Below are 27254 nucleotides of genomic sequence, written 5' to 3'. Positions count from 1 at the left end.
GCCGACTGGTAACCTACAAAAGTTCCCATGACGGATGTAAAGCCTCTTCTAGCCTATCTGGTGCTCTACTTGCTTACGCAGCTGACTGTGCAAAGGGATCAACCGTCTGAACCGATCTACCCGTTGTTTGTTTTGTTTACGTTTTGTTCAGCACCAGACCCGTAAGAGATAGACCCCTGTTTTTTCCCCTCCGTCTATACCCATTCATTTTTACCTTTACACATTTGAGAGGGGAACAATCGCCGGAAATGGTATGGAGTTGTTGACTTTACGTGATGGCGGCAGATGAGGAGAGGTGTAGTCAGGTAAACACGGACACGGATTCTTTTCACCCGTTTTACCGCGGTTCCTGGTTTTTTGTGGTGGGTGGTTTTACCAGAGCGGCTAGACTAGATACGTTCAAAGGCGTTCGTTCGCCTTTTCTATCCCGCGCGAAGGTCTCGGTCCGTAGGGACTTGCGTCGTTTCGAGCCTTGATCGTTGTGGTAGCTTTCTCCTCCAAGGGAGGCTGCCTGCGGTACACCTTTCTTGGGCACTCTGGGTTACCCATACACGCCGACTCTTTTGGCGTGGTCACACACACACGATTACACAAATCGAGCTCACCCCGGATACACGGAAAGATGTAGCCCCGGGGCAGCGCGGCGATGGGGGGACAGTCACGACATTTGAGACATTGCTGAATTAGGTAGTGATTGGGTTCTGTTTCTGGGTGAGCTAGCCTCCCGTCTCTGGCCTTGTGAATATGTGTACGGCCAACCAGTCTGCCGTCGCCGCCGCCGCCATCGTCGTCGTTGTTCTCGTTGGCGTGTGGTGCTTGTTCCCGTCTCGCACCTTTCCCGCCTTACGCGTACTTTTCTCTTAGTGAGAAGCTTCTCTCTCGTTGCTTCTCTGCTTTTGACGATGGCTTCGGAATCATGGAAAGGGAGGCAACGTATGCAGGACTTTGTGGTCCCGATTTGTGTTTTTTACGACACCAGTACCCTATCGCTACGACGGGGAGCAAGCTTCCCGTTGATGAGTCTAGTATCTCCATGACGTGAGGCTTACTTTTTGCTTCATTGTGTACATGTTTTTACGCGGAGACCCTTATTCATCGTAGTCCCCGCTTACCTGTCGGCTATTCGTCGATCTAGCATTGTTATCAAATCACTAGGTAGATATCAGATAGAATGTTCACCTCGTCCATCGGTCTAGGAAAGTGCGCGCGTGTGCGATCGGATCCCGTTCGTCCCGTCCGGGGGAGGATCGTCCCGCCGCCGGGAGGGAGGGAGAGCGCTCGGCGGGGTAAGCGGGGAGGAGGGAGGTACGGCAAGGTGCCGATGCCGATGGGAGGAGGGACGATCTTCTTCCTTTCCATTCCCTAGTCGCCGACGCCCTCATTCCTCCCGTCGGCCTTGTGCCTTGTGAAGTCACTGACACGAGTACGTAAGGTAAAGGTCAAGCAGCAGTGGCAGGTGAAGATACCACGCGGTTCTGATGGCCGGTTCAGGAAATATCTTACATTCTCCTTTTTCATCTTGGCAGAAAGGAAAGGGTTGCGCATGTTTACTTGTTTGCCATGCTTCTTGTCATTGCTCTTTCCTATTCGGGAGAATCTTATCTCTTGGATTATCATTGGACTGGAAATTCAATGGCGGAATTCAAATAGGTAGCGGGTAGTGTCTTCCCACATTTTTTTCGTCCCTCCCATTGTTTGTCACCAAGACATGGGCGGACTAAACTCCGGCTTAGGAAACCGTTTCGTCGTGGGGAGGGGGGGGGGGGGGCGAGGGGGTGGGAAATAGGGCAGGAAGGGGGGGATGTTGTCACATTCTAGCTTCTACCTTAGAAGTCTTGAGAATTGATACTATGAGGTTAGGGTAAGAATTCCATTACTAGAGGCGGCGCGGGAAACGGGATGATCGTCCTTCCGTTTGAAGGATTTGTGTAAACCGATAGCTAGCTTCATGATCGTCTCTGGGGCGTTTTCATCACACTCGCTCGGAGCTTGCTCCAGCCAGTCACTGCTATCACGGCTGTGAAAGGGCATGCGCAGACACACACTCACTCGGCATCGGAGTGTAGATCCTCCTCCCCCACCCTTTCTGATATCACTTGGAAAAGGAAGCCGTTTCGTAGGGCGATCCATCTAAGAGGTCGAACCATGAAGAAGGCAGGCGGTATGCGGAAGGGCGTCTATCACCAGAAGAAGAGGCGTGATGAGAGAGAACGGGTGGCACCCCTCCCGCGCCGCTCAGCCTGCCAAATCCTTCGATGCTGGTTATTTCTCTCCCCGCGCCCACAGTCTAGATTGAATGGAAAAGTGCTTCGATTTCGCGGTTGAGAAGGGTGTGGGAAACTCTATATTGTGTGATGTCTTCCAACGATGGACGATGGGGGTGTATAGGGTAGGTAGACTTACACCGTCCCCTATTCATTGTCCATATCGAACCTGTTTCTGTTTATTCTGTTGAATGTGTTTGCCCCTCTCTCCCCCCCTCTCTTTCCTCCACTACAATGTCTTGGGTCGTTTGTTCCTGCGCGAAGATCCCTTCTAGCGCTTCTACGTTGGATTCCACCTAGCCTCTTTCGGTGAATGCCTTTTCTCTCTCTCTCCATTGACGAAACCACGCCCCCGTACCTACCGTGAACGAACGGTGAATAATAAGAGAGAGCAAAACTCCGCGGACGCCCGGCTTACAGAATTCGCCGGGAAAGGCAACCACTCCGACGACTGCCGCGCGGGCGGATAGCCACCACCTCCCCCGAGTCAGGAACACCACGATAGCTCGGCTGCCTACCTACCTCGACTCTTTGCCTCTTTTTTTTGTTCTTCGTTTCTACAAACAGCAATGAGTAGGGTACTTCAGGTCGGCGAAGTGGGACGTTCCATCACAAGCCACCGTTTTGCTGTTCCTTGGTCCGCCGATGAGTATTTCCATCACCCACGTGCTCAACAGTTTTGCTGGCGCCTTTCTCACGATACTCACTCGAAGGTTTCGCCGCATGTGGGATGTTCTCCGAGGGATTACGTCTTTGCACACCTCTGTCCCTCTATTCTCCTCTACCTCAGCTACGAAACCTAAATGTAAGGTAAAAGAAGGGGATCCAGAGATGGGACTGAACAGGCTTCCATCACGTAGTTCCCACGCCCCTTTCCCCTCTCTCACCCTTTCACGCCAGACCTGTTCGGTTCGTTGACTCCCGAATCACAAGGGGACCCTCTCGTCTCTTGTGAGAGAATGATACGACTTTTTTTCTTACCACGTGTTTCGGGCCAGGGACACACACTTTTAGCTCCTCAAATGCCGGAGAAAGTCGAATGATTTCCTGACGTAGAGCTATCTTTGGGGCTGGAAGCAGAAGACATTGATTGTTCTGCCGGATGTGGTCGAATTTGCCCACGATGGCTTCACTTGGGAACGTTTGATCTGTGCGGATTGATTTCCGCGAGGAGGTATTTGAAACCAGGATGTGTGCGGAATTGGACGGGCCTTCTGTTCAATATCCCTACTCGAGCGATCATGTGCTTAACGGGTATCATTCAGCCGCAACATGCGGCTTTTTACTACATTGCAAATTCTTCTCGCGAGACTGAAAGGTAGCTTCTCGCGTGGCACCATCGCTAAGTCTTAGGTCCAGCTGATGATGATCTCATTTACACCTCTGCTTCTGCCAACTGAAGAAGTCCCAAGGGTGATGAAGCGATAACATTCACACCAACTTCCTCAAACCTCAGACAAATATACGAGACAAGCTTACCCGTAAAGTCATCTTCTCAGAGATTCCCAGTGGTTCCCTATGGTCCAAAGGGAGAAACCCATCAAACGCCGTTCCCAATAACTCCCCCCAGCTGAACCACCCTTCCCCCTTCGCCTCTAAAGCCACAACATTCCAAACCACCTCCATCTCACGCTAGATACTTACACACTCTCTTCCCCGTGTCACAGAACACGATCTCGAACGCTCTTCCCCCTCTGCCCTGCATACGCCAAACCCACCCCAAAATCATTCGACGCAACAAAGGGGCCAGAGATCGGTCATCCGTCTATTCCAGCAAAGGTCCCTTAGCCGTTAGACTCCAGCGGTGGCCCCAGGTAGTATCGAAAGCTGAGGAATGGACGGCGCGGATGCACGGGTAAGCTAGCTAGCGGGGACATATCTACATCTCCCTTTGAAAAAAATCGAACCGGCCAAAACTTTACATGGTCGGATGAACTGATCCCTCTCACCCTCTATAATCCAGTAGCTGACACCAGAAAGGGGGGTCTAGGCTCTCATGCACGAAGGGTTCCGTCTCGTCTCAACACACCACCGAGCTATAGATCTGGAGCTTATGCAGTAAGGGTCTTGACGCCGTTCGAACTCTACAAGACGGGAACGAGACTATACAGAAGCATTGAGATAGCTCGTACGCCAACAACAAAACCTCGTAAAGCAAAGTCTAGAAGCATCGATTTCTTCAAAGAGTCGATCCCCCCCCCCCCCCCCCCTTCCTCAGATGAACCTCAAACAGACACAAGACAGGCCATGATTCTTGCTTGTGACATTGTTTTCAGCGGCAAAAGGCAGAATGCCAAACGAGTCTTTTTTGTTCCATTAACCTGCCCTACCGAAACCGACCGTATGCATCATCTTACTCCGTACATTAAAGTTTACGACAAAAGAAAATTGAAGAAGTCAAGTTGTCCTCCTTTGTGTTTGTGTATGGGATGGTGTTTTTGTTCTGCTTGTTCTTTCTCTCGTTATATTGGGGGAAGGCTGCCTCCCCCAGTTGTCTGGTGGCACATGGACTGGACAACCGGTTGATGGTCACGTCCCACGATGTGTAATGTGCCGCTGAGCCAAACGCAAAGTGTCAAGACGTACACATCATCTCTTCCTGTCGCAATATCCGAATGCCCTGACAACCCATCATGTGTGACTGTTGTGCGCATCCTTACATCCGCAGACGTGTCAAACTGCCAAGTGCCGAACTGAACCGGTTACCCACGATTCCCCAGTTACCTCTTACTAACATGGCCTGATGCACAATTGGCCATGGTCCCGCCCCCTTCAGCGGATAGAATGGTAAAAGCCTGCTTTTGTGTAGGTGAACCTTCAATGACCAAAAGGGAGACAAGCATAGTCTCGCAGTATCCTGAAAACCCGATAGGATACTGATCATAGAGTCTGCTATTTGCCCTAGGCCGGCCCCCGAAGAGAAAACCCTTTCCCTCTCCCTTGTGTAACGAAGGTATAATGCAAGGACCAAAAAGTGATGTGATTAGAAGCGGCCGAAGCGCTGATGCTGCATCGGAACCGCGCGCTGGACCACGGGAAACTCCTAGTTGCCGTAGTGTCCGTTGATGCGGCCGCCGCTTCTGATGGTCTGGCCAGAGTGCTGGTCGGGGTAGGTCTCAAAGTACGGGTGGTTGCAGGCGGCCTTGGCCGAGATGCGGCTAGCGGGGTCATACACCAGCATCATCTCGAGAAGCTCAAGACCCTCTGCATCAAGGTTCGTGCAAAGCGGCAGAGACTCGTCGCGGATCCACTTAGGGAAGGAGCTCTTGAAGTCAGGGTAGGACGTGACACCGGGCCAGACATCCTCGGTCGGCGTTCCGAGCGAGCTGTGGATAAGTTTAGCGACAGGTACAGGGTGAAACAGGGGCTGCTTGACAGGAACACGTACCGGAAGATCTTGAAGATCTCGTCAATCTCGGAGTCACCGGGGAAGAGAGGCTTGCGGGTGCACATCTCGGCAAAGATGCAGCCAACGGACCACATGTCGACGCCGGTGGAGTACTGGCGTCCACCAAGAAGAATCTCCGGGGCACGGTACCACAGGGTGACGACCTCGTGGGTGTAAGTGCGCAGAGGGACACCGAAGGCGCGCGCGAGACCGAAATCCGCCAGCTTCAGGTTGCCGTCTCTATCGATCAACAGGTTCTGGGGCTTGAGATCACGATGAAGGATGCGGTGGGAGTGACAGTAGCGAACGCCGTCGCAGAGCTGCCACATGAACTTCTGGATGACGTTCTGGCCCAGGCCGAGGCGGCCAAGGTACCCGGAGCTGCCCTCGGGAAGGGCCTTGCCGCGACCACCATCGTTGACGGGGAGAGACTCCATGTACTTCTTGAGGTCGAGATCGAGGAACTCGAAGACGAGGTAGAGCTTGTGGCCATCGGCATGGACAATGTTGAAGAGGCGCACGATGGTGGGGTCGCGCATCTCCTTGAGGAGGGAGATCTCGCGGATGGCGGTGGAGGGGACGCCCTCGTCCTCGGCCTCCAAGCGAATCTTCTTCAGCGCCACGATACGACCGCCATTGAGAAGGTCTCGGGCCTTGTAGACGACACCGTAGGTACCTGCAAAAAGAAGGTCAAGTCAGTATTTACTTGTGACAGGTGGCAGCCGACCGGTGTTGCGTCATGCCATTCTAGGTCGACTGCCCAGGATGGCGTTGTCTGGGGCTTGCTTACCTTCACCGATCTTCTCGAGCTTCTGGTAGTTCTCCATGGTTGCAGTGCGGCGTATTTATCCGGGGGATCAATTCGTAGGGGAAAAGACAAGCGAATTAATTGAGTCCGATCGCAGGGTGGTCCAAAGAATGTCGAAGGACGTTGTCACGATCGGAACGGCCTTTGTTGTTCGGGTGGGTTCAGGTTCGTTGTGTGGTCGGTCACCTCGAAGTGTGGAGGGGCACAGCTGAGGGTCTCTCCGGGGCAGAGAGTGAAAGACGGGAGTCCAAAGGGAGGAACGTTGTCGTCGTCAGGGGGGCAACAAAGATGCACCACAAGAAAAAAGGCAGGAGGGGGAAACGCAGAAAAGTCGAGGGTCGAAGGGCCGTTACAAGGGGAGAATCTCCATGGGGTGTTGTCGTCGATGTCGGTCGCAAAAGGCCCAGGCGGGATGGGCGTTTTTCGTTTGGCGGATTGGGCGATGTTTTGTGGTGCTAAAATTGCAATCCGTTGTCGTTGTTTACTAGCAATGAAGAAAAACAAGGCGCGATCTGATCTCACCCAACCAAGGCCGCTGGAGGGAAGGGTCGCGTCTGCGGAAGGTGGCAGGGTGGCCTGGGCTCCCCTGGTTATTGGTGGGCTGCCCGCGTACCTGCTGTGTTGAACCCCCCCTCGATAACGAGCTTATCCTTTATCCGATAGCGATAAGGTCACTGCTGATGGTGGGGTCACGGACTGGCTCACTCTTGATTTTGTACCGCAGAGTCACCAATTATTCTCATACGATGCGAAGACAGAGGAGACGTGAGAGAAAATTACCCAGTTGGAATATTTCGTTGATGGACGACAAAATTCAATAACACTCATTTAATTTTATAATACCGATACAGCTTCCTCATACACCTCCGAGACCCATTCACTCCCTTCACCATGACGGCTGAAATTGTCGAGCTCGACGCTCATGAGCAGCCCTCGGAGGCGATGCGGGCACAGTGGAAGGGATACTCCAGAGCAGACCAAAAAGAACTCATAAATGGAGATTCTCTCGATGATCCGAGATCTCCAGAACAAGCCGGGAAATTCTCACAGGCTGGCAAGATTTCCGTTGAGCAGCTGGCCGCTGCTTTCTCACACTTGGGCCCGCATGCCGTCGATACCTCGTCACTCAAAGAAGTTCCCATCTTATATCACCCACTTCTGCCAGGTAGATGCCCGAAACGAGACAACTTAAGACGTAGAATATTTTCTAACAAATTCGCTTAAGGCCTTCTCATAGTACCGGATTTGGTTCCTCCAGAAGTACAAAAGACCCTGCTCTCACTCATGATCAACCGAGATCTCAGCGTCCCAACACACCAAACCAATCTTCACCTCCACTATGACCTGCCCTATCCAAAGGCCCAAGACGGATCCGCCGAATCCTTTTTCTCATACCCGCCCGAGCCAACACCCATATTCACCCCCAAGGACCCCTCCGTCCACAAGCCCTTATCCATCAAGCAGGTCATGGAGCGCCGTCTTCACTGGGTCACGCTAGGCGGCCAGTACGACTGGACGAACCGCATCTACCCAGAAGAGCGCCCGCCACAGTTCCCGTCCGACATTGCCAACTTTCTCGAGACCGTCTTCCCCGAGACCCTGGCCCAGGCCGCCATCGTCAACTTCTACACGCCCGGTGACACGATGATGATGCACCGCGACGTCAGCGAGGAGACGGACAAGGGTCTCGTCAGCCTGAGCTTCGGCTGCGACGGCCTCTTCATGATTGCGCCCAACGAGCCGGACAAGATCTCGGACGAGGCGAGGGCGACGGGGAAGGAGTACCTGCTTCTCCGCATCCGCTCCGGCGACGCCATCTACATGACCAAGGACTCACGGTTTGCGTGGCACGGCGTTCCCAAGGTCATGAAGGGTACTTGCCCTGATTACTTGGCTGACTGGCCGGCAGAAGATGGAAAGTACGAAGAGTGGAAGGGCTGGATGCAGAACAAGAGGATCAACCTCAACGTAAGACAGATGAGGGACTGATGCCAAAAACCATCGACCCAAAGACAAAAAAACGAGAAAACAATGCAAAAAGGTGATTGCTCACTACCTGGATTACTCAATTTCTTTTTAATTCCATGAGATTATATCCTGGCCCCTATCACTGCCCAGTACACACGGTTCACCAGTCCCAGACTTTACGAGTGCACCAAAGAAGCCTCAAACAAACCCCTCAGCTGCTCCCTCTCCTTCTGCAACTCCGTCTCCAACCCAGGCGCCAGCATCAACACTCTAGCCTGCGGAATCGTACCCTCGACAAGGTCGTCCAGGTGTTCCGTACCGAAGCCCAATTCCTTGATACCGGCCGGCTGATCACCCAGGTCCGCCAAGAACTTGGTCAGCGCGTCGGCCAGGACCTTTCCAGCGTCCTCCTTGCGCACGCGCGAGACGTCGACGCCAAAAGCCTCGGCCGCCTGGAGATGACGCTCAGGGTTGGAGGCGCCCGTGAAGCGGAAGACGGCGGGCGCTGTGACGGCCACGGAAACCCCGTGCGGGATGATGGGGTAGGAGACCTTGTATCCCGCGTGCTGGTAGCCCGGGTTCTGGCCCGAGATGGGGTATGACATGCCTGTGTTATCTCACATTAGGGGAGGAATTTTCGTAAGGGTTGTACTTTGAGGAACGTACCGTGGCAGAGATGGACGCCGGCATTGCCGAAACCGACACCTGCGAGAGTCGCGGCGAGCAGCATCTCGCTTTGCGCCTCATAGTCGTCGGGGTTCTTGACGGCACGGGGCAGGTACTTCACCGTGGCTCTCAGCGCATGGAACGAGAAGACGTCACTAATGGGGTTGGCGCCCTGGTACGCGGGTCTCAAAATGGGGTTCTTGGGCCGGGGCGTACGCTCGTGGTAGGGGATCGCCGTCCACGATTCCAGGGAGTGGCAAAGCACGTCAAGCCCGGAGGCGGCTTTCACGGCCGAGGGCATCGTGCGGGTGTTGAGCGGGTCACAGATTCCGAGAGTGGGCTTCAGATTGCGATGAGCGACGCCCGTCTTGGCGCGCTTGGAAACTAGGTCGAAGATGGCGGTGCCCGTGGTCTCGGAGCCGGTTCCCGCGGTGGTCGGCACGGCGATCAGCGGCTTCAAGGCCTTGTCCACGGGGCGTCCGTTGCCGAGGGGCGCGTTGACGAAGTCGAGGAAGGGAGCCTCGGGGTAGCACGAGTACAGGTTCATCAGCTTGGCGGTGTCGATGACGGAGCCGCCGCCGACAGCGAGGAAGGCGTCGGGCGCAAAGGGACGGGCCCAGTCGATGGCCTCGCGGATGCTGCTGTCCTTGGGCTCTACGCGGGTCTGGTTGTAGACCTTGTAGTTGATGCCCTCGCGGTCGAGGGCTTCGCGGACCTGCTGCATGGCGAAGAGGCCGTCGACGACGGGGTCCGTGACGACGGCCACGCGCTTGGCGCCCATGTTGGCAAAGTCCATGCCGACCTCTTGCGTGGAGCCGGGGCCGAAGCGGATGGAGGAGGCGGCCATCTCAAAAGCGTACTCCTTCTGCGGGCCGTCTACGGGGGTGGCATAGCCGCGTTTGTTGCTCGTCCGGAGGGGCCTCGGCGTGAAGTTCAAAGGGTTGTGGTGGTGGTGATGGCCGGGGTTGGTATGGCAGGGGCATGATGGCGGATGTGCCTGGATTGTCCGCAAGAGGGATACGGCACGAGACGCCGCCTGTGATCTTGTGTGAGTGAGGGATCTGTCTCGAGAGGGGAGCAACTGCTTACGTTGGGGATGACCCGAAGTGAGGGCGTCATGGTTAATTGTGAAAGAATATGTGAGCGGACAATGGATTGGTTGCACCGGATAGTCTACAAGGTGACGGCTGATAGGACGTTTCACTCTATGCAAGATGTGAGAAAACAGGAGAGAAGGTGTGTGATGAAGCTGCTGCAATGCTGTGTGAGAGAAAGCGATGTCGGATTCGAAGTCCCGCGCCTCCTCCGCACAGGGCTCTCAGACTGGACAGGGAGCTTGGTAATGATGGTCACTCCGGGGGTTGGAGCAGCTTCCCCGCATTCGGACCCCACTTGCCGGCCGAGCGATCTGTGTGTGGGGCCCGTTTGCCGAGGTACATGTACCTGATTACCTCCCTTTTCCGTCCGCATTGATTCATCACCTTACCTTGGGCCCATTGAGTACAGTATTTATCTTTGAAAGATGCCTGGTTCTAGGCTGCTGTCGACGGCCCATGGAGGGATTTAAACACCGTCAGCATTGAACGTCAGAAACGCGAGTACACACGGATGGTTAGCCCGCGCTGACACCGCAACGTAAGCGGAGTTACGTCCACAGTGAGGTAGCGGCGCCACTTGTACCAAATCCACCTGCCCAAAGAAGCTGGCCGAAAGAATTGAAACCACGCGCGATCTCCAGGCATTCGTAAAAGTTCTGGCTCGGACTTCGTTCGACGACGCAATTGGCCAATGGATCCATGATGATATCCTCTCATGCTGATGCGGCCTAAGTCAATTGGTGGATGCTATTCGATCCTTCATCGGCGAAGAAAGAAAATGGAACTTGAACGTTTACAATATTGCGACACGCCACTTACGTTTGCTGACCACGATGCTTCTACGATTGCGAAGATGTATAAAGACTGTGGCTGCGGCTCTATAACTGGAACCATAAGAACAGAGTTGTCTGACATCTCACTTTCAACTTCCACTCTAAAGCAACTCAACTGATTCCACAAGATGGCTACACAATCAACTCCTCGCGGCCGCATCCGCGATGTCCTACCCAACCTCGACCTCGGAAGATGGCCGGCGGGACCCAAGAACTCCATTACCGATGTTCCCGGCGTCCTCGCCTCAACGCAGAGCATCCGCACAGAGGAGGGAGTCAACACGGGCGTAACAGTCATCCTCCCCCGCCAGGAATGGTTCAAGGAGGCCTGCTACGCCGGCATCTTCCGATTCAACGGCTCCGGAGAGCTGACCGGATCCCACTGGATTGAGGAGACTGGTCTCCTCGCCAGCCCCATCGTGTTAACCAACTCCTTCTCGGTGGGCGACGCGTACCGCGGCATCTACGAGTACGCCATCAAGCACTACTCCAACGAGAACGGGGAAATCGAATGGTTCCTGCTACCCGTTGTCGGCGAGACCTTTGACGGGTTCCTCAACGACATCTCCAAATTGGCTGTCACATCCGCACACGTCGCAAAGGGAATCGAGTCCGTGACGGACGACCCCGTGCCCGAGGGCAACACGGGCGGCGGTACGGGCATGATCTGCCACTGGTTCAAGGGCGGCACCGGATCCTCGTCCCGCGTCGTGCCCGGGATCGACAGCGAGGGCAAGGAGACGAGCTACACCGTCGCCGCCCTCGTGCAGGCTAACTACGGCAGGGCGGCCCACCTCCGCATCGGCGGCTTCCCCGTCGGCCGCACTCTCGCAAAGGAGAAGAAGGACACGCTGGCCGAGGTCATGGCGCACAAGGACAAGAAGGACGGCTCCATCATCGTCACCATCGCCACCGACGCGCCCCTGACGCCCATTCAGTGCCAGAGGCTCGCCAAGAGGGCCACCGTCGGGCTGGCGCGGGTCGGCGGCTACGGGCATAACCCTTCGGGCGACATCTTCCTCGCCTTCTCTACGGGCAATCGCATTCCCGTGCAGACGCTGACGACGGAGACGAAGGAGGTGGACCCGTTCAAGGCCAAGGCGCTCAAGGTTGAGTCGGTTGACGACACGAGTATCAATGCGCTTCTGGAGGCGGCGGCGGATGCGACGGAGGAGAGCATCTACAACGCCTTGTCTTCGGCCGAGACCTTGAAGGGTTTCTTGGGACACACGGTTGAGGAACTGCCTCTGGATCGTTTAAAGGAGCTCATGCAGAAATACGCATATGATTCGTAGGAATTTGGCATGTTTACCCAGCGAATTAATTGCCCACTTCTTTTATCGTTTCGGTGGCCAATGCAGTCTCCTTTCCCATCCAATCCTCGTGCGTGTCTTTCCTGGAGTGATTGTATCCGGATCCATCGATTGTGCCTCACTTTCTCCTCACGAAGCGTCTATTTAGACTTTGCCACCCCTTTCCCCTTGCCTACTAGAGTATCATGTAGCGCTTGAAGAGGGACCTTCATGGCCGCGAGGAAAGTGTTTGTCCCCACCAAGAGCGACTCGCATCCTGTAGTGCCGATGTACTCCTCGGTTTGCAAGGCCAAATCAAGCAAATTGTCGGCTAAATCGTAGACTTCCATGATGGCGTCTCTGAGCTCCTCCCAATGGGCTCTCTAGATCTCCGGGGTGCTATGGACACTCAAGGGGCGCGCGACAAGGTTCAGCCTGCTGAGGAGGCGAAAGAAAGCGTTGAAGCTGCGGATAAGGGCACTGCTATATTCTCATGTTAATCTGTGTAAGCTAGAAACAATTCCTTCTGAACGTTGACCTACCGAGCCCCGAAGAGTCGATTGATGGCTTTGATGGCGAGTACACGGAATTCCCGCTCCGAGCACTCAGATGGACCTCTGCTGTCCGCGCTTTCTTGGATGACCGCCTTCTTGACTGGGGATGATCCAGACGACATGGTGAACTGTTGCGATAATTCTGCTAGATATCGAGATTGGGGCCGGTCGATTGATCTTCGATGATGTTATGGATATACGCAAGGTCTATACTGAGATTGGAAGCAACTGCCAGAGATGAACAGGAGCAAAAAGAGGGAAATTATAGACCTGGTCTGAGCTTTTGGGGCTTTCCCGATCGTGATTACGCAGTATTAAGGCATTGGACAAGGTGGGCAGGTTCCATGGAAGGAGTGAGGCATGTGATATTGTATCCTCAATGAGGCGGGGGCCACGCAGAACATTCTTTCACCGTGAACTCATACAATTCCATTGCAAAGCATGACTTGATATTTTCCAAGATAGTCTTTTTCTATCTGTAGGGAAATTATTAGGGAGTGGCATGCAATATTTGTTTGTTTTCACCAGAGGACGATCCATAGAGGTTGATGGGCAAAGTATGCGGTTGAATGCCATGCGTCTCTTAGCTAGCTTTCCTGGGTTTCTGTCTTCTCGTCGAGAAAATTTAGCTTGTATGTTCTATGGTATAAAGGTCCGCTCTAATTAGAATCCAAACACGTATCTTGTTCGCGCAGAACACCTGCCAGGTCCAGATCTTAACTCATGTGCAGAAGCTGGAAATCAGTCCCATCTTTCGCCATAACCTAAGCAAGAACTGCTAATAGTAAATCAATGACCATGATAGGCTTGTATTATCTGATTCTGGTATCAAATCATCAACGACCTCAGGTCCAGATGTTGCCCTTAGACTTGTTTCCCTGCAACTTGAGCCGGGTCTGCTCGTTTGACCGACTCTGGCGTATAGTGACTACCACGTTTCATGCAATATAAGCTTGAACATATAATCTGATCTATCATTTTAAATTGTTTTCACTTCTATGTTGCACTGTGATTCTCTTTAGAAGGGTTGACTACGAGGCATTACATCCAGCTGGCTAGGTCAAGCCGAACGCCAGCGCATCGTTGTAATTAAGACAATCTTCAGAGAGAAACAGATATACCTCTGATTCTCAGAGCTTTTGGAAACACGGAAAGTATCCTCGACCACCTTTCCACGCTTGGAGTTCAAATTGGACCGCTTTTGCAGCATCGTGAACACCATTCAGGGGCTCAGGGGTAGCAGTGCGAGAATACAGTGCTGAGCTTATCGTGACACAGCCCGCCTGGCAGGGAAAGCACCCCTCCCCCCGCAGGTCGCTCTGCCCCTCCATCGAAGGCGGTGAGTCAGGGCAAATGAGTCAATGGCACTACCCCGCCGTAGCCAATGCACTGCTGCCCCTCGTCCCGGCATTAAATAATTTTGACTGGTAAAACTTCGATCGCGAGACGCAAGACAAATTTGGTGAGTCAACCTCCGTTCCCTGATTTAACGACGGGAATTCCCCCGCACACCCTCCCCCAGATTCTGTTTCCTGACAAACATCTTGTGGACACAGCAAACCGCAATCATGGCCGACTCAAGTGCTCCCGAACCCCCCACCGAGCAGGTTAAGGACCTCAAGGTCGAGGAGACCGCCAAGCTTCTCAAGGATGAGGTCACCGGCGAGATGGTCTCCAAGACGGAGCTGAAGAAGCGCCAGAAGGCCCGCGAAAGAGAGGCTGCTAAGGCTGCGAAGGCCGCCGCTGCCCCTCCCAAGCCTGCTGCTGCCAAGAAGGGCAACGCTGAGGCCGACGAGAAGAACCTCGACCCCAGCCAGTACTTCGAGAACCGATCCCGCGCCATCAACAAGTGCGTTTTTCCCGCGGAGATGAAGAAGTGGTTGCATGGGCTGACGTTATGACGATAGGCTGCGCGAGACCAAGTCTCCCAACCCTTACCCCCACAAGTTCCACAGTGAGATCTGCAAACACCATTATCCCTAGACTTTTATACTGATAACGTTGCAGCCGACTACGACTTGCGCAACTTTGTCAAGGACTTTGGTCACCTCAAGTCTGGCGAGCATGACAAGGAGAAGGTCGTCCGCGTGGGCGCTCGTATCTACAACAAGCGTGCCTCTGGCAACAAGCTCTTCTTCTACGATATACGTGCCGAGGGCGTCAAGGTCCAGGTTATGGCACAGGCGCAAGAGGTCGCAGAGGGAAGCCCGTCATTTGAGGACCAGCACGTCCACCTTCGCCGAGGCAAGCATTGAATTTCCTGATTGGGTGGGAATCACGAAATACTGACCGCGCATAGGTGACATTGTTGGTATCATTGGATACCCCGGCCGTACCGCACCCAAGTCCAAGATCGAGAAGGGCGAGGAGGGCGAGCTCTCCATCTTCGCGACCGAGTTCATTCTCCTTACCCCCTGCCTGCACACCCTTCCCGACGAGTACTACGGCTTCAAGGACCACGAGGAGCGCCACCGCAAGCGTTACCTTGATCTCATCATGAACGACAAGAGCCGCCAGATCCTTATCGCAAGATCCAAGATGGTCACCTACATCAGACGTTTCTTCGACGACAGGGACTTTATCGAGGTTGAGACACCCATGATGGGTCCCATCGCTGGAGGTGCCACTGCTGCCCCCTTCAAGACCCACCACAACGACCTTGACATGCAAATGTTCATGAGAATCGCTCCTGAGCTCTATCTCAAGGAGCTCGTCGTTGGTGGCCTCCACCGCGTCTACGAGCTTGGCCGTCAATTCAGAAACGAGGGCATCGACTTGACGCACAACCCCGAGTTCACCACCTGCGAGTTCTACCAAGCCTTTGCCGACGTCTACGACATCATGGACCTGACCGAAGAGCTCGTGAGCGGCCTTGTCAAGCACGTCACTGGCGGCTACAAGACCAAGTTCCACACCCAGCACGGTGAGGTCTACGAGGTCAACTGGGAGAAGCCCTGGAAGCGCTTCGAGATGATTCCCGAGCTCGAGAAGGCCACGGGCGAGAAGTTCCCTCCCGCCGACCAGCTGCACACTGCCGAGACCAACGAGTTCCTCCAGAAGGTTCTCAAGAAGATGAACCTCGAGTGCTCACCGCCCCTGACCAACGCCCGCATGATCGACAAGCTTGTTGGCGAGTACATTGAGGAGCAGTGCGTCAACCCCTCCTTCATCTTCGGCCACCCGCAAGTCATGAGCCCTCTCGCCAAGTACCACCGCGACATTCCCGGTCTGTGCGAGCGCTTTGAGGCCTTTGTGTGCAAGAAGGAGATTGTCAACGCCTACACCGAGTTGAACGATCCCTTTGACCAGAGACTGCGCTTCGAGGAGCAGGCCCGCCAGAAGGACCAGGGTGACGACGAGGCCCAGCTCATTGACGAGAACTTCTGCATGTCTCTTGAGTACGGTCTGCCGCCTACCGGTGGCTGGGGTATGGGTATCGACAGAATGGTCATGTTCTTGACCGACAACTACAGCATCCGTGAGGTGCTTGCCTTCCCCTTCATGAAGGAGGAGAAGCAGGGTGAGAAGAAGGCCTCCGCGGCTGAGGTCGTCGGCGTCAAGCCTGTTCCCGAGGAGGGAATTGGTAAGTCTTGATTGCTTTCCGCTGCAGCGAAATTTTGAGGCTAATAATGCATCACAGCCCACAAATAGAGAGTTCTCAAGATGGCTGGGATCGGATGTCAAGACGAATCGCCCTGTATGGTTGTCTACAAGTGACGCACGCGGAGAAGATAAAAAGAAAAAGTGTACGCCCCCAGTGATATCCGGCAGACGTTCCATAGTCTAGAGTTGAGCTTCTATTAAAAAAAAAAATGAACAAAATGTTTTTGAATGGGATAAATTCGAGGTACACAATGACCGCCTCAAAGGGCTGGCCGTGTCCATCCGTTGTTGCTACAATGTTATACATATCTACTTGCTTTTGTGTGTATCGTACTTGCCATAATGCAAAAAATGTTGTCGCTGCCATAATGCAGTTAAACCAAATAATGTAAAACTGTAACTCTGTAGGGAGTAAGTCGCAAGTCATTGGGAGAGTGGACCCGGGCCTAGGAACGCCTGCTGTACTTGATAGCCTTCGCCTTGGCCTTCATCCGCTTCTGGATCATAGCCAGAGTTGACTTTGGCACGCGCAGACGGTGTCCAAGGACCAAGGCACCAGAGAGCAGCGCCAAGGCGCCGGCCTGGTGCGCCGCGGCCAAGGGCACAGGGACGATGTAGATGAGGGTGCTGATGCCGAGGGCGGCCTGCATGAGGACGAGGTGGACGGTGCCGAGGACGCCCTTCTTGACGTTGGCGGGGAGGGCGGCGGCGACGCGGCGGGTGCGGGAGTAGGCGAAGAGGGAGAGGATGGAGCAGAGGGTGGTCATGGCGAGGATGCGGTGGTCGAGCTGGACGGTGCTAGGGTTCTCGAGCATGTTGCGCCACCAGAGGTCGGAGCCGTCCTCCTTGCGCGAGTAGAACTTGTCCCAGAGCTCGCCCGAGGGCGGGGTCAGGCCGAGGCCCATGTAGGGGAACTCGTTGTAGATGAGGCCTGCGTCGAGGCCGGCGACGAGGGCGCCGGACATGGCGGTGGTGAAGACGAGGGCGACGAGGGCGAAGGAGAGGCGGCGGAAGGTCTTGATGGCCGGGTTGCGGAGGGCGGCGAGGGCCTTGTTGGCGGCGGCGGGGTCGGCGAGCAGGCGGCGGGTGCGGAAGACGGTGAGGGCGGACAGGAGCATCCAGGAGTAGCAGACGAAGGCCGTGGCGAGGTGGGCGGTCAGGCGGTACTGGGAGACGCGCGGGTGGGAGCCGGGGGCGAAGAGGTCGTCCTTGAGGCCGGATTTCACCATCCACCAGCCGATGAAGCCCTGGAAGGCGATGAGGCAGGAGATGCCGCAGAGGTTGACGGCCATCTTGGGGGTGACGCGGCGGCGGGCGATGAAGTAGAGGGTGGGCAGGACAAAGGACATTCCGATGAAGCGGCCCCAGAGGCGGTGGGACCACTCCATGAAGTAAATCTTTTTGAACTCGGCCAGGTCCATGTGCGGGTTGAGGAGCTTGAATTCGGGGGAGGCGCGGTACTTTTCGAACTCGGATTCCCAGTCTTCCTGGTTCATCGGGGGCATGGAGCCGGTTACGGGACGCCATTCGGTGATGCTCAAGCTGCATTAAAAAGGGGTTAGCTGCTGCATTCCTAGGGGGCAGTAGTGGAAGAAGGGGAGGTTTGTTACCCAGATTCAGTCAATCGTGTGAGGCCACCCCAGACGACGATGCCAAAAACGCTGACGGCGCTGCCGACGAGCCAGTATCCCACAGACTTGGAGTTCGTCTCAGGCCACGCCCTTTTCTTGGTGGCCTTCTTGGCCTTGGCCACAGCCTGCGCTGCGATCGAGGCGGACGGCTTGTCTGCGATGACGGCGTTGCTGCTGAAGTTGAGCGGCGCCTTGGTCTGGGTGAAGCTCCGGGTCTGCTGCTGAGATCGTACGATGGTGTCGAGGACGCGGGACGGGGACGAGCGCCATTGCGGCTGTTGACGCTGGCATTGGCGGCACACGAAGAGCGAGGGGGATGCCCTCACGGCGAGCCTCCGCAGGCCTGGTGCGAACGACGCCATACTGGTGGTGGTGGTGTTGGTGGTGTTTCCAGATCGCAATTGGGGGTGGAGGAGCGAACGTTGTAGGTATAAATGAATCATAGAATAAATTATTTTGGAAATCCAGGGCAGCCCAGTGGTCGGACTTCCCTGGCTGGTCAGTTCCGGGTCCCTTCGGCTTGATCAGTGTGGAAAGTGGGCCCACTCGTTCGATCGCGCAAAGGTCCCCTGGACTCTGGAGTCGGCCTGGACGGTCAGTGGACGCCGGTGGGCAGCGGCGCGGAACAGAAAACTGGAGACCACTGGAATCCGACACTTTGAGAATCGAGCAGGGGTCCGGGTCTTCGATGTGCGCCCCGCTGTAAATTTCTGGCTCACCGCCTTGCGCCCACTATGGCAGAATTTGAAAAAGTTGCCCATGCTCGGTGCTTTGGGGAACCACGAACTGTGTGTGTGCGCTGCAATCCGAGCTGAGGCGGGACACGGTCGACGACTTTTCAACTTTTGTTTCGGCGTCACTTCTTTCGCAACCAAAGTCGACACCTATTTTTCGTCTACTTTGTACACACAAGATGCCCCCCGGAAGGCAATCCCATGGGCGGCAAGCCCACGGCCGACCTCTGCTCTCCAGCAAGCCGGCGGCAAAGACCTTCCGCAAGTCGAAGAACAAAGCCCAAGTCAAGGCCCTCGACGCCTTCACCACCGCTTCCGAGCTGTACGCGCCCAAGGAGAAGCGCACTCCACGCTTCCGCGAGATCGAAGCCGCACCGGAGGCTAGGAAAAAGCGCCGCGCCGCCGACGACGATGACGACGAAGATGGAGAGGACGACGAAGACGAGGACGACGACCAGCCCAGGCGAAAGAAGGCCAAGCCATCTGCTGGCGGCGCAGGCGGTGACTCCGACGAGTACCAGAGTGACAGCGACGGAAACGAGTGGCACTACGGCGTCAACGAAGACGAGGATTCGGAGCTCGACAGTGACGAGGCCTTTGGCGATAGCGATCACGAGGATTTCCAGGGTTACGCATTCGGCGGTAGCAAGGGCAAGAAGAAGAATCAGGTGGGTGGCGAACAAAGCATTTTGACATGCCCACGAGAGAGCTTCCACAGCTGACTGAGATTACACAGGACGATTCAGAAGAGGAAGACGACGAAGGTGACGATGAGTCCCTTGGCGAGGACGCGATAGACCTGGCCCAAGCCCTCGACGAGTACGAGTCCGACGAGTCCATGGCAGACCAGGACGGCCAAGACGACTCGGACGCCTCAGACTCCGAGGCCGAGAGCCCGCCCTCCTCAGACGAGGACGAAGACGACCAGGAAGCGGACCCCTCCAAACTCGGCGATCTCCAAAAGTTCATCGCCAATTTTGGTGGTGACGACGAAGACCAGGATGCCGCCCCCACAAAGCAAAAGCAAAAGATCAGCTTCAAGGACCTCGGCCTGTCCGGCGTCAAGGACGCGCAGATGCGGAAATCCGTCAAGCTCATGGCCAAAGAAGAAAAAGAAGCGTCCCGCCCCGGCGCGGGCAAGAAGCTCGAGGTGCCCCTGTACAAGCGCCAGCAAGACCGCCTCGCGCGCGCGGCGGCCTACGAGAAGACGAGCGAGACCATCGGCCGGTGGCAGGAGACGGTGAAGCAGAACCGCCGCGCCGACCACCTCGTCTTTCCGCTCCCGCAGAACGCCGCCGACGAGGGGCTCGACAACCGCGAGTTGCAGGCCATCACGGCCAAGAACTCGACGGGCAACGAGCTCGAGCAGACGATTCTTAACATCATGCAGGCGTCCGGGCTGGCGATGAACAAGCAGGGGGAGAACGCGCGCGCGAAGGCCGAGAGGGAGGAGGGCATGTCAAAGGAGGAGCTGCAGGACATGATCCACCAGCGCCGGCGCGAGAGGGAGCTCGCCTCGCGCGAGACGAAGCGCGCGGCGCGCATCAAGAAGATCAAGTCCAAGGCGTACCACCGCGTCCACCGCAAGGAGAAGGAGCGCGAGGCGGCGAAGCTTAAGGAGGCCATGGCCGAGAACGGCGACGTCGAGGTCGACTCCGAGGCCGAGCGGGATGCCCAGGACCGCGCGCGGGTGCTGGAACGCGTCGGCGCGAGACACAGAGACTCCAAGTGGGCCAAGCTGGGGTCGTCCAACAAACGCGCCGTCTGGGACGACGAGTATCGCGCGGGTCTGCACGACATGGCGCGCCGCGAGGAGGAGCTGAGGCGGCGCAAGGAGGGCCGGACAGGTGATTCTGATGAGGAGGAAGAGGAAGAGGACAGCGACAGCGAGGACGGATCCGAAGACGGGGAGGGCACCGGCCGCCGCAGCGGAAAGGAGAACAGGAGACTCCTGAAACAGCTCGAGAGCATCGACGACGAAGAGGACGACGGCCCCAAGTCCGACCTGATGAAGATGAAGTTCATGCAAAAGGCCGAGGCGCAGCAGAAGAAGGCAAACGACGAGCTCATTGCGCAGATCCGCCGGGACCTGGACTCGGGCGGCAGCGATGACGAGGAGGAAGACGAGGTCACGGAGGTGGGGCGCAAGAAGTACGGCAGCGCCGCGCAGCCCGCCATCTCGGCCCCAGCGCTGTCGAGGAAGCAAAAGAAGGCCGCCGCCGCTGCCGCCCGGGGTGACGACGTTGACGTGGACGACGGAGACGATGCGCCCAACAACAGCGCCGTCAACACGGGCTACTCCCTCACAGCCGAGCCCTCGACGACGGGCTCAGCCTGGTCCTCGGGCCCGCGCAAGAAATCCGCAAAGACGGGCGGCAAATCCAGCGGCGCGCGCGTAGAGGACCTAGACAACTCCCTCGCCATCACAGCCTCCTCCTCCTCCAAGCCCAAATCAAAGTCAAAAGCAAACAAGACGACAACATCAGCAGCAGCAGCAGCCGACACCTCCTCCGAAGACTCGGACTCGGACTCCCCAGAATCCCACCTGCCCCTCGCCATACGCGACATCTCCCAGATGGACAAAGCCTTCGCGGGCGACGACGTCGTCGTCGATTTCGCGCGCGAAAAGGAAGCCATCCAGACCGCAGACGACGACAAGATTGTCGACAACACGCTACCTGGATGGGGCGGCTGGGTCGGCGACGGCGTGAGCGCGCGCGAGAAGAAGCGCCAGCAGGGCCGGTTCGTTACAAAGGTCGAGGGCGTCAAGAAGGCGAACCGCAAGGATGCCAAGTTGGAGAGGGTTATCATCAGCGAGAAGCGCGTTAAAAAGGTATGCTTTCTTCCCCCCCACCTCCCCCCTTAATACCAGACTATTTCTGGCATCTCTCTCCTTTCCCTCATCTCTTATTTCGATACTTCCATCTCTCAAAGTGAGGACCCATTCCTAATATCGTTTCATAGAACGACAAGTACCTCGCAACACAGCTCCCTCACCAGTTCGAGTCCAAGGAGCAGTACGAGCGCTCGATCCGCCTGCCAATGGGTCCGGAATGGGTCACCAAGGAATCTCACCAGGCGGCGGTCAAGCCGCGCGTGCTCAAGAAGCAGGGTATCATTGCCCCCATGTCTAGACCGACAATGTAAAGAGGTTTTTTGGGGACTAGAAAAGCAGAGGGGTGGGACCCTGGGTGTTGGAGACGACCTATTTTCTTATTATTACATGCTACTACCCTAGATAGATCACGTCACGGCACTCTCTATCTCCAGGGCTATAGTTCAAGGCGTCAAAGGCAAATACAAAAAAGTGCAATTCTTGGTTCTTCAGATGAAAAATTGTATATATTGTCTCTCTTATTCGGAACAAAGACTAGCGATTACGGACCTTGCGAACCAATGATTTTTTCTTTCTTTCTCTGTTCCTTTGCTCCGTTCAATTTTCTCCGTTTCTGCGGAGAGACCTAAAACCTTGGCCTCACAAACGAAAAAGCCACACCAAGGGAATATAATACAGTTCGGACTACGTACACAAGGGAAATGCGCACCGGGGGCGCATCATCCCCAAAGATAGATTGTTCAGTCACTCGGTGTCTGTGGGCTCGATGTGACTGTTGGGTATTGTCCCGTAATCGACACAGCGCCAAGACGCCTACTCGAATATGGTGGTAGGCTTGGGTTGTTTGCTGACGTATACAAGGCAGTCGGGTGGGACAGCGCCTTGCGAATTGCTTTTTCGTAACTTTTGGCATTTCCAGCGCGTAGTTACCTCAACCCTGAACAACGGACAGCACCCGATCGATAGCGTCGCTAGGGCTGACATAGAAGGCCAAGGCGATAATGATGTACAGGCCAAGCAACATGGCACCCTCCAAGTAGTTGGACTTGCCGTCCTGGACAGTGTACGTGACGACCAGGACAGAGAATGCGAAGGCGACAGTCTCAAAAGTCTCAAAGTGGAGAGTCATGGGCTTGTCGAGAACAGCCCATCCGAGGATGACCAAGAACGGGGTAACGAGAAGGGCGATCTGGATGCTAGAGCCAATGGCAACACCCATAGCAAGGTCCATCTTGTTGCGGATAGCAACAACGACGGCTGTGACGTGCTCTGCCGCGTTACCGACGATGGGGATAAGAATAAGACCAATGAAATTCTTGCTGATGTGGGCGGTTTCGACAATGGGATCGATGCTTTCGACGAGGTAATCGGCGCAGATGGCGACCAGGACAGTGGTAACGACGAGAACGACGGCCGCCGCAATAGGGCCCATGATCGGCTCCTCCACTTCCTCCTCGTGGTGGTGCTGGGTCTCGGCATCGAAGAGGTTGGGGTGAGTGCGCAGCTGGAACCAGAGGTACAAGACATAAAGTAACAGCAGGATGATGGCGGTACCGCGGGAGAGTACCAAGATGCTGTGCTCCTTCTCGGCGCTTTCGGCCTTGTCGAGGACCGAGTAGAGCTACGAGGCATTGTTAGTCATTAAGCGCGGGGTTTCATACCCTGTCGGGAGTGCTTACCGTGGCGGGGATGACCAGCGATGCTGATGACAGCGTCATCAGCGAGCAAGTGGTCTGCGCCGTAGCAGAGGCGAAGCTCTGTTCCATGCCCTGGCCAGTAACTCTGTCGCGCATGTTGACGATTCCACCAAAGAAGAAGCACATGCCCATGACAAGCAGCAGGTTAGAGAGAATGGAGCCCAGCATAGATGACTGGACAACCTCGATTTGACCCTCCTTCAAGGCGACAATGCTGACAATCAGCTCGACGGCGTTTCCAAAGGTAGCGTTGAGCAGGCCTCCGAGGGCCTCGCCCAGCTTCATCGAAATTTGCTCAGTGGCAAAGGACAGAACAGCAGCGAGGGGGATAATAGCGAAGAAATTAATGGTGAAGACGGCGACTGGGCTCCAGTGCAACTTTCCGGCCACAATGCCAATAGGCACCATGACAAGCAGGAAGTTGACATAGTCTGAGAGAGAACGGTCTGTTAGCACACGGCGGCGCATGATCTCGCTATATCGCATGATTGAACTTACTGCTGAGGAGCGACACCTTGGTGACATGCCAGGCGTGCGATGAGTATCTTACGGCAGCATTGGGGCTATCGGTGCCGGGTGTCTGTGTCGCGTTGAAGAGGAACTTCAGGGTCTTGTTGCCGCCGTCGCCGTTGACAATGTGGCTATCGTGGGTTCCTGAGTGGTTGCCATTTGAAAGAAGAGGCGAGTTCTCGTTCACGTCGCCTTCGCGGCCGTTGGGCTTGTTGGCTGTGCCCCAGGAGCGGACCTGTCCGCGGAAATGTTGGTTGGCTGAATCGTCGGACATGGCGCCGTCATAATTAGCCGGAGCCCTGACCAGTATGAAGAAGAAGAATTTCCTGTCGCGCGGTTCGTGGATGTGACAGATGGGAAGCCGGATCGGATTTTGAGGGTAAGGCGTCCGGCGAGTACTAGAAAAAGGCGAGAATGGAAAAAGAAAGAGACAAGGGAGTGACGATCCACGCGCGGGATAGGGCGACCTGATAATTTGTGCGCCCGAATCCTAAAGGTGTAGTGGAATAATGGAAAAAGAGTAGCGGGTGGTGGGTGGTTGCGATGCCAGAGTGTGGCTTGGAGGAGGGAAAGATGGTGAATGACTTTCACCCCGTGGTAGAAATGACTTAGCGCGCCAAGGTGAAGGTGTCCAGGGGAGGGATGCAGCTTCTCTACCTAAGAACCTAGGACATGGGGCGGAAAGAAAGTCCAACGGGGCTTGCTGGGGCTACACTAAGGTAATGTCGTAGCGGAAGAGTGGGAAAGTGGAATAAGTGCGGCAAGGTAGGTAGGTTTGGTAGACGCAGGTAAACCATAAGGTAAAGTAGGTGCGAAGGGCGAAAGTACAAAGCGGGTTTCAAGGCAGAATAATACAAACGTGGGTGGTAAACGGAGATATTTGTGCTCAGAGAGGTAACAAGGCAAGTAGAGAAGTCAAGTGGTAAAAGTGCGAATAAAAAGGTAAATCCGTACCTAGATCAAGCAGAGAGAATGAGAATTGCAATGTACTTACACACCATGATGTCGCCTATAAGTGACTTGATGAGTTGCTTGGCCTTTTCTGTCCCCTACCTTGTTATCACGGCCGGCAGTCCTAAGCTGCAGACAAAGCTTTTGCGCGTGGGTATTTCCGATAGTGATAGTCGCAACGGACCGGATGAGATTTCTGCTCGAGGCCCTGTGCCTGCGCCGCCCGACGGCAAAGAGAGTGGAGTAAGGTAAGGTAGGTAGCGGACGGTTCAGTGACGGCTTGATCCAATAGATACAAGGCAATGGCAAGCAGTGTTGGGCTGCCAAGTCCAAACTACAGAGGAATCTATGTGGACGGTGTATCGACCGGAGGGGGTCCAAGTGGATTGGGTCCTTGGGTGCTTGGGATTGAACGTGCGAGTGAGCGTGACGATGCGATGGATGCTGCTGCAGCACGACTGCAGGAGGCTTGAAGCAGAGCGACGCGACTCGACGACGGGCTACGGGGAAGGGTGTTGCTGTGTCTTGACCGTTGAGAAAGAGATGGTGTGGAAGGGCAAGGCCAATTGGTAGCCTCTGCGGTGATGCAAAAAAGGTGAGGCGGGCTTGGTATCGGGTGAATCTGTGTCTGGTTGATAGTGATTGATAGTGCTTGTAATTTGTTACCGAAAAAGTAGCAACGGCAGCAATATGTTGTCCAAAGCCGTGTTCCAAGAAGTTCAGGCGATGGCAAAAGAGTCTTGGCTGGGGAGAAGGGTTGAACAAGAAACGAACACAGCCCCCTTTTCCTGTCAGGCTACTATGGAGAACGTGGGACGGATGCCGTGGTACCCAAAGAAAAGAGAAACAGGACGGGACGAAACAGACGCTCTGAGTCTCTGCTGCGAAAGTGGTGGTGCTTGGTGTGATTGTGGTGCCGAGAGGGAGTGACGGGAACGAGGAATGACACTTTTGGATGCATGGGCGGCCTCCCGGATACATGCAAGGACGAACGGTGCACGCCGTGTTAGTGCAAGGTACATGCAAAAAGGTACATATCCAAACCAACATTTTGCATATCAACCCATTGAAAACCCACTCAACGACGTCGGTATACGGATACACTATACTAGACTAGCACTGTTCAGCTTGTCAATGGCTGCTGAATCCAGCTTTACCGGCATTCAAGACAATTGCTGATTACCCCGGTATGACAGCATTGTACGGATCTACCTCACTAAAACACCGCCGGAAGGAGAAGCTTTGAGTAACCATGGGCCTTTTTGCAGTGAAAACCACTTTACTAGGGGAGGGAAAGGCCCTCCCAAACGTCATACAACGGGTTAGCCAGTAGCGAACAGGTTTCAGTCTTTCCAAAGCCAAGGGGTGAGGTTGGGGTGATGTTGGCGGCGCCCAATGAGGAGCTTGCTAGGATGCCAAGCGTGGCTGTGTTGTCTGGCGTTGCTTCTCATCTTTCTCCGCTGTTTCCTGTTCGGCGCCCGCCCACTTACCCTCTTGAGCAGTGAGCTAAGGAGCTTTCCCTGGATCCCTCCCTCCCTGAGTTGCTCTTGCACAATGTCACTTGTGAACTCGCTCACTCCTTCCCTCCCACATCTCCGCCAGTAGGAGCGCCTTCCATTTCCCCAAGTACGAAGGTTCCGAGGGATACGTACCTGCTATCCATCACGCTACCGATAGCTCCCATGCTTTCCGTCATCGTCTGCTGTCAACTTTCCATTCCCTCGTCACCAGGAACACAATCCACATGCTACACGGCTCCTCGCATCGAAAAGAAGAGAGACCATCGTTATCGATACATTCGCTGGACAGCCCCTATCAAAAATGCAAACACTATCGTTGCCCGTTGGTCACCCACACTCATCTTGTTCGAACCCAATGCTGCGCGCCCGCCTCGCATTGCCTCAGCAACCTTCCAAACCTTGGAGTCAAAAATGATCAAGCTCAGTCTTGGCTTGACACTGCCTTTCCACAATTCCTCGTCTCGGCACGAAGCCGTCCCACTCTCAGGGAATTCGTCTTGACTTTCGGCTCAGGGGACCAGACGATATGCGACAAACAGCTCGAGCTCCAGCCCACTATTCACCATGGCACTCGCTACCCAATCGTGCCAATACCACGCTCGCACTACTGTATCCGTAGCAGAGCCCCAGTTGCTGGCTCATTTTCGCCGCCCTTGACTCTGTCCAAAACGTCAAACGGGGCCCCAAGTGCTGTGCTCGTCTGAAGATTGTTGCTTCGATTCAACACTCCGAGTTATTTCGGTCACAATACGGAGAGCATCCATACAACCTCGGGCTCAGATAGGGCGCCCAGAGTTCCATCTCACACCCAAAACGACAACGACGGCGACAAACAAGCTCCAGAGTCTACTCCGTACTCTCTGGCCAAATGCTGTTTTCGGTTGCCCTGCGAAACGCCTTGC

The 27254-nt window shown here is 55.2% G+C and overlaps 10 protein-coding genes across 10 annotated transcripts; 5 read left to right on the top strand and 5 right to left on the bottom strand.

Annotated features, from left to right (window-relative positions):
• Window positions 1-5307: 5307 nt before the first annotated feature.
• Window positions 5308-6479, bottom strand: CTAM01_08520 (cell division control protein 2; the record flags this gene model as incomplete). The annotated part of the gene is made up of 3 exons (XM_060524540.1): window positions 5308-5590; window positions 5653-6328; window positions 6443-6479. The coding sequence occupies 3 exons, from the start codon at window positions 6477-6479 to the stop codon at window positions 5308-5310; spliced, it is 996 nt and encodes a 331-aa protein (XP_060380759.1).
• An 872-nt stretch (window positions 6480-7351) lies between these two features.
• CTAM01_08519 (alkylated DNA repair protein AlkB) lies at window positions 7352-8449 on the top strand (the record flags this gene model as incomplete). The annotated part of the gene is made up of 2 exons (XM_060524539.1): window positions 7352-7625; window positions 7686-8449. 2 exons carry the CDS (start codon window positions 7352-7354, stop codon window positions 8447-8449), a joined length of 1038 nt encoding a protein of 345 aa, XP_060380758.1.
• Window positions 8450-8604: 155 nt separating this feature from the next.
• Window positions 8605-10213, bottom strand: CTAM01_08518 (iron-containing alcohol dehydrogenase; the record flags this gene model as incomplete). Its single annotated transcript, XM_060524538.1, has 3 exons — window positions 8605-9035; window positions 9095-10130; window positions 10184-10213. The coding sequence occupies 3 exons, from the start codon at window positions 10211-10213 to the stop codon at window positions 8605-8607; spliced, it is 1497 nt and encodes a 498-aa protein (XP_060380757.1).
• Window positions 10214-11152: 939 nt separating this feature from the next.
• On the top strand, window positions 11153-12319 carry CTAM01_08517 (peptidase family S58; the record flags this gene model as incomplete). Its single annotated transcript, XM_060524537.1, has 1 exon — window positions 11153-12319. The coding sequence occupies one exon, from the start codon at window positions 11153-11155 to the stop codon at window positions 12317-12319; it is 1167 nt and encodes a 388-aa protein (XP_060380756.1).
• A 380-nt stretch (window positions 12320-12699) lies between these two features.
• Window positions 12700-12992, bottom strand: CTAM01_08516 (uncharacterized protein; the record flags this gene model as incomplete). Its single annotated transcript, XM_060524536.1, has 2 exons — window positions 12700-12799; window positions 12859-12992. The coding sequence occupies 2 exons, from the start codon at window positions 12990-12992 to the stop codon at window positions 12700-12702; spliced, it is 234 nt and encodes a 77-aa protein (XP_060380755.1).
• Window positions 12993-14438: 1446 nt separating this feature from the next.
• On the top strand, window positions 14439-16521 carry CTAM01_08515 (lysyl-tRNA synthetase; the record flags this gene model as incomplete). Its single annotated transcript, XM_060524535.1, has 5 exons — window positions 14439-14719; window positions 14778-14824; window positions 14878-15018; window positions 15170-16453; window positions 16511-16521. The coding sequence occupies 5 exons, from the start codon at window positions 14439-14441 to the stop codon at window positions 16519-16521; spliced, it is 1764 nt and encodes a 587-aa protein (XP_060380754.1).
• Window positions 16522-16919: 398 nt separating this feature from the next.
• CTAM01_08514 (cytochrome oxidase assembly protein) lies at window positions 16920-18466 on the bottom strand (the record flags this gene model as incomplete). The annotated part of the gene is made up of 2 exons (XM_060524534.1): window positions 16920-18015; window positions 18084-18466. The coding sequence occupies 2 exons, from the start codon at window positions 18464-18466 to the stop codon at window positions 16920-16922; spliced, it is 1479 nt and encodes a 492-aa protein (XP_060380753.1).
• Window positions 18467-19017: 551 nt separating this feature from the next.
• On the top strand, window positions 19018-21985 carry CTAM01_08513 (uncharacterized protein; the record flags this gene model as incomplete). The annotated part of the gene is made up of 3 exons (XM_060524533.1): window positions 19018-19506; window positions 19575-21671; window positions 21803-21985. The coding sequence occupies 3 exons, from the start codon at window positions 19018-19020 to the stop codon at window positions 21983-21985; spliced, it is 2769 nt and encodes a 922-aa protein (XP_060380752.1).
• Window positions 21986-22605: 620 nt separating this feature from the next.
• CTAM01_08512 (calcium/proton exchanger) lies at window positions 22606-24371 on the bottom strand (the record flags this gene model as incomplete). The annotated part of the gene is made up of 3 exons (XM_060524532.1): window positions 22606-23295; window positions 23354-23802; window positions 23870-24371. Coding segments are annotated over 3 exons (1641 nt in total), but the record flags the coding sequence as incomplete, so codon positions are not given.
• Window positions 24372-24880: 509 nt separating this feature from the next.
• CTAM01_08511 (uncharacterized protein) lies at window positions 24881-25244 on the top strand (the record flags this gene model as incomplete). Its single annotated transcript, XM_060524531.1, has 2 exons — window positions 24881-25075; window positions 25146-25244. 2 exons carry the CDS (start codon window positions 24881-24883, stop codon window positions 25242-25244), a joined length of 294 nt encoding a protein of 97 aa, XP_060380750.1.
• Between the last annotated feature and the right edge of the window lie 2010 nt (window positions 25245-27254).

Source organism: Colletotrichum tamarilloi (genome assembly GCF_030869305.1).
Source record: "Colletotrichum tamarilloi strain Tom-12 chromosome Unknown Scaffold_30.1, whole genome shotgun sequence".
Taxonomy (NCBI): Eukaryota; Fungi; Ascomycota; class Sordariomycetes; order Glomerellales; family Glomerellaceae; genus Colletotrichum; species Colletotrichum tamarilloi.
Note: the sequence above shows the minus strand (reverse complement) of the source record. Positions and strands in the feature narration are given on the sequence as shown.